Consider the following 10,269-nt stretch of genomic DNA (forward strand, 5'->3'; position numbering starts at 1 on the left):
CTATGGCTGATCTGCATCCGCAGCCACATTGGCGTTCTGCACAGCACTTTCCCATGTCCTGATCTGGAGTCTGGTACCTGTCTCCAGTGGCTCTCAGTCTCCCAGTCTCCTTCATTCGGAGACTCAGGCTACATCATACCATGGTGTTCCCATCTGCCTCAGTTTCCCCAGACCTTGGCCTGTTTTGGTCTCATTGTTTTCTTGACAACCTGAAAATTAAGCAAGCAGGTCCACCCATCCTCACCCTCATTCCTGGGCTCCTGTTTTCCCCTGTATTGTTTAAGAATGCATGAACCCTGGCCTTTCATTCTTGGGGACAGTGGACTCTAGTGGTCAGGGCCACACAGGGCTTGTTAGCTGTGGCCCTGGGATACATCTTCATGCATGAACACTCCCATGTCCTGCCTCACCTCTAGGCATGAGCATCCTCTCTCTCTCTCTCTCTTCTTCTCTCTCTCTCCTTCCCCTCCCCTCTCCTCTGCTCCCCCTTCCCCCTCTTTCTTCTCTCTCTCCCTCCTTTCTCCCTCTCTCTTTTCTCCTCTTCTCTCTCTCTCTCTCTCTCCTTTCCCCCTCCCTCCCTTCCCCTCCTCTCTCTCTCTCAACTCTCCTGCCTCAAACTTAGAGTGCTTCTCACTGGGGCAGACCAAGCACTCAGCACTAGATGTACATGGGGGTCTCCAGGGATGGCTATCTGCTTTGGGACAAGTGGTCCCCCTTTTTGTAGTCTTGCCTGGCAGCCCACCTGTTCCCAGGAAGGGCTCCAGGCCCAGCTTCCCTTAACAGAGAATGTTACAGTTGCCCTCAGCTGGTCCCGTGCCCAGTGAGCGCTTGGTTTGCTGAGTGTGGGGGCTGAGGTGCAACCATTGTGGGCTTTAAGCTGGCAGCTCAGAGATACCCCTCTTTCTTGGGGGAACAGAGGACAGAGTCTGTACACCCAAATGGCGTTGCCCTGCTCCTGCCACCTTGGTTCAGGCTATCTTGTGAAAGTAGAGGTTGGCAGCCCCTGTGCCCAAATAAGTGTCCCCTGGGAGAAGCCCCAGGGCCAGGTAGGTGTGGTAGGTGGCATGTACCGGTCCGCAGGCATCTGTGCCTATGCAGCAGGAGGTGGGGTTTGGGGTTTAGGACTCCCTCCCTCCTGCACTGGCCCACTGGGATAGGGTGGGCCAGGCATGCATTTGGGGAGTGGATGCTTTTCATGGCCATTTAGTGAAATGGCTTTGGTTGGTTTGTACCCATTCTTTAAATTTTAATCAATTTTTGCGAAATTACTTCCCAATCAGATTTTGACCCTCAGCCCGGGACGCCACAAACTGAAGCGAGTTCCCTGCTTTGCTCGTCACAAATGCCAAACTGACTGCTCTTTCCCAGTGCCCAGTGCTGTCTTTTGCTTCTGTTTGATTTGGTCTGCGTATCTTTTAATGTGTCTGTTTTGTTTTGTTTGTTTCGTTTTTATTTTTCAGTTAAAGCACGCACAGACATACATGTCGAGAGCGGACTTTAGGCTTTCATGTGTTAAACCGCTTGAGTTACACCTTGTGACCCTTCTCCCATAACATGGTGTGAGGACGGACTGGGAGCCGGTACAGACTCCAGTGTTTACAGCTTTGCCATGTCCCCACCTGCTGGCCTCAGGCTGCCTGGGCCTGGCCAGCTATCCTTCTCTATGCAAATGCGTCAAAGCCATGACTGCTGGAACCCAAAACTGACAAGGTTTATTTTTTCCAGAGCCGGTGGCTGGTCTTCCATTTACAGTGTCACTATTCCTTGATGGAGCAGTTATGTGCCCGCTCTGGTGATGGCCCCAGCCAGTGATGCTAGGCCTAATTGTTCATCATCAAGCCGGCGACTCATGTGGTGCCTGCCCTAGGCGTGGCCTGCGGTCTGGCAGATCCGTGCTACAGAATTCGCCTGGTTCCTCTCTATTTTAATTTTTCTAACCTAGAGCTTAATTTCAATAACTTTTTCAACAGTTCTAAATTTTTATTTTTGGCACCAGTATAAAGACAAATAATATCTATCGCTCCCATTATTTTCATAAGTAACACAGATTCCCTGATTTTTTTTTTTAAAAAACTAAAAAGATCTCTAAACCTTCTTACATAGAAAGCATCCCTATAATCTATAGGGAGAGGCGGGGAATAAAGTGCCTATTCTGCCAGTGTCTGGGACTTCTTTATGGACAGAAGGGGACCCTGATGAGACCACGCCCGGCGTTTTTACTGTGAATGTAAATGGAACAGCAGCCCCAGACCCTTGTCTCTGCCCTAGAGGTGCTACCTGTGACAGGGACCAAGTGCATGTGTGTTCAGTGTTTGACTCCAAAACAGCTGCCTGCTCCCTCAGTGTGCTCGGTGGGGAGAGGGCCGTCACGTCAAGGTCATTGTTACTGCTTCCCTGGCTGAGTCACAGGGCAGGGAAATAAAGAAGTCTGGAGTGTTAGGACGGTTTGAGAGGGAAGGAGAGAGAGAAGAAAGACGAACCACTTGAGACTGAGACTGTCCCCTCCAGCTGTGCTGTACTTCCAGGTGCGCACTTTAAAGAAAGTGGCCACCAGGTGTGATGGTGCAGTCCTATAGTAACCGAGCTTGCACTCGGGAGGTAGGAAGCCAGAGGCCAGCCTCAAGGTGGCCATGTCGAGGTGAGGCCAGCTTGGGCTATCCGAGACGCTGTCAGCCATTTTGCTCTGTTCCTGGTAGTGTGCAGACCTCGGGGTTGAGAACGGGGTGAAGATGAATGTCCTTAGTGTTGGTGCAGCACCAGCCTGGGCTCTGGGCTCCTCACCGAGACTCAGAGGCCACACTGATTTGTGCTGCATCCAGACCCCCGTCTCCCTCCCCACCACCATTCCTTGCTTCCTGCCCAGCCCGCTTCACTTCTCCCGGGACCATCCTGATATGGCGGTTCATTCAGAATGACCTGGAGGGGAAGGTGGGTGGGCGTTCTCTAAGGCACAACACCCCAAAGGCCGACTGTACCCATGAGAGGTGCCTCACAGCAGGAGACTAAGATCTGTTGATGCTCTGAGGAAAACTCCCCCATGACCAGGGTGGATTCTGGCTTCAAGGCTGGACACCTGAACTATTTACAAAGACAGTTTTAAGAATATGAAATTAAGTTCAGGGCCCCGGAAGCTTCTTGAGCGACATAGCCAGTCCGCCTCTGGTCATGGCAGAACTGATGCTGGACTTTGGTATCTGAGGCAGAGGTGAACTGCAGGCCAGTGGCTCCTCTTGGGGAAATTGTGTATGTATTCACTTAGGTCAAAGCCTGACCTTCGAGCAACCTCTCCTAGCCAATATATTATTCCAGAGACCAGGATGACCTAGCAGGCAGGTCCACTGGTTGTATAAAAGACAGGATTGCAGGCTCACAATCCATGCAGAGAACTCTGAAGCCAGCAAATTGTACCACCATCCCCCGCTGCTCACCAAACATGGGCGTACTGGAAGGCTGTTATACTCAGTGCCCGCCTTTGACCTAAAGCTGGCCAGCATCCCTGGGGAAACCTGACTTGCAATTTCTAGAGTTTAAGATCTTCCCATCGGCTGTGGCAAGCTCTTCCCCTGTGTGGAATTTTGTTATCTTTATTTAGCTGAGGTTAAATTAATCTCTGTTGTGCAAGAAAAACATGAAGCTTGCCCCTCGAGGGATCTACTCCTGTTTTTCCCGTCATCTGTTGGCTTCAGGAGGACTGCCATAAAGTCCCATTGACATTTACTCTTATGTCTTTCTCTGGTCATTCTGTTTTGTGGTACAATCACCGTGTAAGTTATGGTCTAAACCTGTCCTTTTGAGAGAGAAAAAGATACTGTTGATAATCCTGTCAGCTCCTTAGGCACTTCGGAGGCTGAGGCAGGAGAATCAAAAATTCAAGGCCACTTAGCAAGACCCCATGTCAAAATTATATATATATATATAATGTATATATATACAATATGCTGGACATGTGACTCATGGCTAGAGAATGTGTCTAGCATGATCGGGGACTAAGTTCTCACCCCAGCACTAAATAAATAAAACCAAGTCAACAGCCATCAAGCAGATATATCCCAGGCCGCCCAGGATGTGTGTCCTCCCTTGTGGTGGGAGGCATGAATTCTGACCCCTGTGACTGTGCAGCCTGACCCCGCATATGTTCCTGTGTGTTTGTGTGGTCTCCCCTTGTTTGGGGCTCATACTGGGTAAGAGGCCCAGGATAGCCAGCTTGCTTCTCTGTTATGTTACCATGCATTTCTAAAACCACTCCAGCTGTTAATCTGTTTGCGCCTCCATCCATGGACTTGTTTCTGTTCTTTTCCATCCACTTTGTACTCATTTGTTTTCATTAAATTTTGCATTTATTTTGAGTTTTTCATGGTGTCATTTTTGGGCAGTAGCTTCGCTGCTTCAGGTTTCTTGAGCCTATTGATGTCCTGTAGCCGTGGCGGCATGCAGCCTACTTCCGTGGTGACCTTTGTGGAGGTAGACCTGCCAGAATTCTGTTTCCCACTGAATCCCGCTGCAGGGACCTGTGAATGCTTGCGGGCTGGAGCAATCACAGGAGGAAAACTGCAGTCTGTGGCTCTTGAGTTATACGGCCCAAGACTGGGACAAGGTACACATTACCCCCGAGGAGTTTACAGCTTTGTTAAGGAAGCTTGGCTTGAGATAGCTCTCTATGTGTTCTCAGCTCTTGTAATGACGTGCTCTAACATCTATAAGCCTCACTATCCTATGGCTAGATGCTATTGCTGCCCCCCATATTATAGGGGGAGCTCCAGAGAGTTTTCATAATTACCTAAGGCGACACAGGAAGCAATGGGAAGAGCTTGGGATCTGGATGTTGGTTATCTGTGTCCCTAATTCCTGAGCTAAAGTTTGGCATCCCAGCAGGGTCGCTGGGGAAGAGTGGGAATTGTTAAAATTCGGTGTGATGGTGTGGGTCTGCGATGGTTTTGCAGAGGTGGAGGTTTGGGAGACAGGACTGGGGTTGGAAAGATCATGTGGGCAGTCTCACATCTCCATTTCCTGTGGCCCCAGGCCTTCTCTAGCCCCTGGACCTTCCAGGTGGAGAAGGAAGGAACAAACTATAGGCATTCCCATTTGTATGTTGGAGTGAGATGAGTTAGTCATCAAAAACTAAGAGGTGCCGGGCGTGGTGGTACACGCCTTTAATCCCAGCACTCGGGAGGCAGAGGCAGGCAGATTTCTGAGTTTGAGCCCAGCCTGGTCTACAAAGTGAGTTCCAGGACAGCCAGGGCTATACAGAGAAACCCTGTCTCGAAAAACCAAAAAAAAAAAAAAAACTAAGAGGCAAGGAGAAGATACCCCAGCTCCTGATACAGTCTTGGTCGTCTAACAATGCACAGTGGTATGTTGGCAGTAGAAGTTTTAGATGCCCAAGAAGAATCATTTTCACTGGTAGCCAGGTTACGGTAATGGCACACACATTTAATTTCAGTACTCAGTAGGCAGAGGTAGGGGGATCTCTGTGAGTATGAGGTCAGCCTGATCAACAGAGCTAGTTTCAGACCAGCCAGGACTACATAAAGAAAGCCTACCTTGGAAAAAACAACATAAAGCAAAGAAGTTATTTCATTTGTAGACATACAAAGCAACAGACCATGTCCTTACTCTGGTATGAGGCTCTTGGGACTGCCCTCTGCCTGAGAATAAGATCAGCTTGGGGACAGGTTACAGCTAGAGCCACCTGGCTCACAGGCTAATGTGCTATGTAGCTCAGTACCACACTCAGTACCACAGGGTACCCACACTGGTGTAATCCCATCCACACAGTGTCCACTCCCATATGTTGTCCTCTGGATGGAACAGCAGGATGCCAGACAGCAAATCTACCTTGCCCGCTTGCTCTAGGAAATGACTGAATGCCAGGTTGCTGGCAGCTCACTACTCTTATTCTCCAGGACCTATCTGGTGCATAGTTATTGACAAGATCCAAGCGATGGGGTTCCAGGTATATATGACTCTAGTGAGAGATGCACAGGCTTCCATTAGTGGGAACTAAGTCTCCAACAAGCATTCAAAGCGTTTTTACAGAAACCTCCAACAGCCAGGTGTAATGCCATGTGCCCTTTACCCCAGTGCTCCAAACGCTGAAACAGGAGGATTTTAGGTTTGAAGTCAGCCTGGGCTGCAATGATAAATAATAATAATAATAATGATGATGATGATGATGATGATGATGATGATGATGATGGCTGGTGAAATGGCTCATTAGGTAAAGGAAATAGTAAAAACATAGCCTTCTCCCTGGCTTCCGGGCCTCCAGGGACAGGGAGGAAAGGCAGGGTCACAGCTTCAGGCCACCTCACCTCTGTGGTCCTGATCTCTCCTAATTTTCTGCTAAGCCTGCCAACCTGAGTTTGATCCCTGAGACCCATGTAGTGAAAGGAGAGAACTGTGACCTACACACACACACACACACACACACACACACACACACACAAATAAATGGGGGAGGGGATCTCCCATAAGCAAAATCAAAGAAAATATAAAATGGTACCCTGGCTTCACAATGTGGCCTGTCTGTCTCCCGACCCCAGTGAGCATCTGGCAACAGAGTATACCCAACCCCCAGCCCTACCCCCATGGCTTAGCACATTCATAAAAGAACTGTTCACAGTGGCAGAGCTTCACAGACCACCTCTACATTTATGGCCCAGTCATTCAAGTCCCGAACTTGGAGACTAACACAGCTCCAGCTGGCCTCTTGGACAGCTGGGCTCCACAGCCTTGAGAATGACAGTAACAGAGCTTCAGAGAGGCAGCTGGCTTCTTCCCCGCCATCCCGCCAGCCTCCTCCTCCTGGCAGCATGACAGTCAGGGCAAGCTGGGCTCAACGCACTGAGCCACCTTGGCCTTCAAATTCCCTCTTTACATGTCCCAGGAGCAGCCTTTGCATGACGTCCTCTGGATGCAGGAACTGTGGGGCTTCAGAGTCCACAGGGGAAATGTGCTACTCTCTGATCCGGACCTCAAAAGATAGTGTAAATCTCCACCACCCCAGGACCCTCGGGTCCAGAGAGACGCCATCCTTTAGAGGGAGCAGGGTAGCTGGGCAGAAGTTTTGCTCCTATGTTTGGGACAAGTGTAAGAATCTGGAATGACCTGTCCAGGCCTGGCAGGTAGAACAGCAAGAATTGGTCTATGAGGGAGGCAGGCGTGGTGGCTCACACCTTTAATCCCAGCACTGAGTATGCGGAGGCAGCTGGATCTCTGCTAGTTCTGAGCCAGCCCCAACGTAGTGAGAGCCTGTCTCAAACAACAACAACGACAACAAAAGCCTGAGGGCCAGCTCTGTGCTTCGGGCTGAGGAGGCTCACTGTAACTCTTACCCAGCTCTGAGGGGGCAGAACCAGTCCTTGTTGAGGAAGGAAAGAGTAAAAACCATAGCCTTCTCCCTGGCTTCCCGGCCTCCGGGGACAGGGAGGAAAGGCAGGGTCACAGCGTCAGCCCACCTCACCTCTGTGGTCCTGATCTCTCCTAACTTTCTTCTAAGGACTGAAGAACTTCTCCAGAGGTACTTCTATAGCATTGGTTCTCAACTTATGGTGGGGGTGGGGGGCTGCCAACAGACCCTTTCACAGGGATTGCATATTTGATATCCTGCATATCAGATATTTAATTTATATTAGATTCATAATAGTAGTAGAATTACAGAAGTAGCAATAAAAACTGTTATGGTTGAGGGTCACTACACCATGAGGAACTGTATTAAAGGGTCACAGCATTAGGAAGGTTGAGAACCACTGCTGTAGAGCCTTCTCCCAGTCTCATCATGAGACTTATAAAGCCAAAGAATGTATCAGCACATGTTGGGTTCCCACAGGTCCTGCAGGCCTTGAGATGGTAGCAGAGAGGCTGGCAGGCAGGGGAACCGGAGTTGATGGTGCAGGAAGGTAGCCGCAAACTTCTCAGGTGTGGCTTCACAAGTGCCACTCAGCCACTGTATTGCGCAGCACTGATAAGTGTCAACACAGCAGTAACCTTGAAACAGAGTCACCTCAGACACAGGAATGGGCAGGCAAGAGCCAGCCTGATAACAGGAGACGTTAGGAGGCTAAGAGCACGTTACAACTACCCCACTTCATGCCATTAACTCTTACAATCTCCAACCCCAGTAATTATCATCTTTCTACCATTTCATCCTAATCTGTCCTGAAGGCTACCGACAAGGCATCCCCCACCCTGTGTCTGTCACCACATACTCCTATACTCTTTCATTTATTATTACATAATTCATTGTAATCCTCAACATTACTTCTCCTAGTCCTCTGCCCATTCCCGATCCTATTGGCCAATGGACTGCTTGTATTCTTGTTCCCCACCACCAAAAACCCTTTCCCGTGAGTCCAAGGTCTGCCATGCCCAGGGAGCACAGCGTGACCATGTACAGAAAGCATGGCCTGCAGTCAGACTCTTGCCATAGCCGTCACGCTCCAAGCATCTTCATATAGGAACAAGAAGGGTCACGGTACCCCCCGCAGCCCAGAACGTGTCAGCTAGAAGGGCCGAGCTGATGTCTACCTGTGCTTTCTTTAGCAGATCAGATATAGCCGCAGCACAGCAGTCGGGCATGAGCCTCTCCAACTCTAAGGTGATGATGACTAAAGCAAATGTGGAGCCCTTGAACTGCAGCAGCTGGTGGCCTGCCATCCAGTGCTGCAGCTGCCTGGTCAGGGACGCGACGTGGAGGGAAGGATTCCTCTGAGGCCACAGTTCCACCACACGGGGCCAGCTCCGGACCATCAGGGCGTGGAACTGGAGACCATGGTTTTTTAATGTTAGGACCGAGGCCCCTCCCCCCTAGTTTTCACATATCAACAACCAAAAGTGCAAACGGTTTCCGATTTTCATCAGGGAAGCATCTGGTGTGGTCCAACCCCTTTCATTCCCAGACAGTCTGATTTGTGACATGGAACTCTGAGGCTAGAGTGTAGAGACAGCCACGTTTGGATTCTGAGAAATTCAAGAATCTGCTATTAAAGGGAGTGGGGAAGTTACCTGTAACCGCTTGACCTGAGAAGAAACCAGGAACTTTGTCAACAGCACCAGTTTTCCATAACGAAACTGCCCTTAGTAATTTAACCTTCATGCTTTATAACAGACCAAAACGCCATGACATTTCCTCATTTGCATAATTTTGCCTTACTAACAAGCACATCCTGAAAGATGGCCCCCCCATCCCCCCAACTAAAACCAACATGAACCGATACCTGATATTTTTTAAGTGCCAGATCAGTGCGGTCTAACGCCTCAGTAAGGATTGTGTGTAGGTGAATAAAGACAGCTAAGTGAATGTGTGTAAAGTGTAGTAAAGGCAGACAGATATTTATATACAATATTCATAGAATGGAAAGTTAAATATTTTTGCAGTGTGTATCTAAGAGAGAAACAGACCATAATAGTGCCGTTTAAATGTCTTTGTCAAGTGATCTCTGTGTCCTTTAGACGTGAGAGTCTGGTGGTGGAATGGCGTGGGGTATAAAGATAACATTTTTTTTCCACTCTTCCGTATGTTGTGAGCCTTTATGGGTCACCTCGCCGTGGTGCATGTGCAAGGACGTGTTGCACGCCTGTGCCTTGCCTGTTCTGTGTTGTAAACAGCTGTTCCAAAGGCACAGACGAGTCTCAGGGAGACTCTATAAACTCATGCTCATTATAATCAAGAAACCCAGCGACATTCCCGCGTGGAGGTCCTAATGGAGTCTGTCCAGAATAGCCTACCCCATCCTCAGCAGCTCATTTGGGGTACAGCTAGAGCCACAACGCTTTATGACGTCTTTTACACGTGGAATTGACTGTAAAAAAAATAAATAAATAAATAAAGGAGGCCAAAGCCTGACATCATGTTACAGTAACTTGTTTTCTTAGCCATGGGGACTGGGGCATCCACACACAGTAGATTGTCTTCCAGCGGCCTGCCTCTGAAAAGACTTCTGGAAGAAAAGCCAAGCCACACCTTGCTTGTTTGGCAAACCGCTAGGAAGTGGGAATGCTGTAATGTACATCGCATGGACCCCCTTTGCAAAAGGTCTCAAGACCCCACTGCCTGCCAGCTCAGACACAAAGGTGCTTCAGAGGTTGGTCTGGGTCATGCGTGTTCAGCTGCAAGGGCTCACCCAGGTTTCCTCAGAGCTGTGGGTTTGTTCACTCCTCCCAATCCCCGCATGGCTGCTTGGAGAAAGAATAAAGATGCCTTCCAGCTTCCTGGACGTGCAGTTGACAAACTCCCCATGGCCTTCACAGCTCTGCATCCCCATATCTTCC

The 10,269-nt window shown here is 49.3% G+C and overlaps 1 protein-coding gene and 1 pseudogene across 12 annotated transcripts in view; one reads left to right on the forward strand and one right to left on the reverse strand.

The window, feature by feature from the left end:
* Septin8 (septin 8) overlaps positions 1–9,856 on the forward strand; it is a 30,209-nt gene extending 20,353 nt beyond the window's left edge. For 3 of the 12 annotated variants that reach the window (NM_001347496.1, NM_001361968.1, NM_001361969.1), the window contains exon 10: positions 8,542–9,856. In NM_001347496.1, the coding sequence (NP_001334425.1) occupies positions 8,542–8,710 (169 nt within the window). In that variant the 3' untranslated portion in view covers positions 8,711–9,856. Of the gene's footprint in view, positions 1–1,280; positions 4,348–8,541 lie in introns of those variants that run through there. The other 9 variants (XM_006532633.4, XM_017314392.2, XM_006532635.4 and 6 more) reach the window with 5 other exon arrangements.
* Cycl (cyclin-like) lies at positions 8,449–8,748 on the reverse strand (annotated as a pseudogene).
* Positions 9,857–10,269: the final 413 nt, after the last annotated feature.

Source organism: Mus musculus, chromosome 11, assembly GCF_000001635.26.
Source record: "Mus musculus strain C57BL/6J chromosome 11, GRCm38.p6 C57BL/6J".
NCBI lineage: Eukaryota > Metazoa > Chordata > Mammalia > Rodentia > Muridae > Mus > Mus musculus.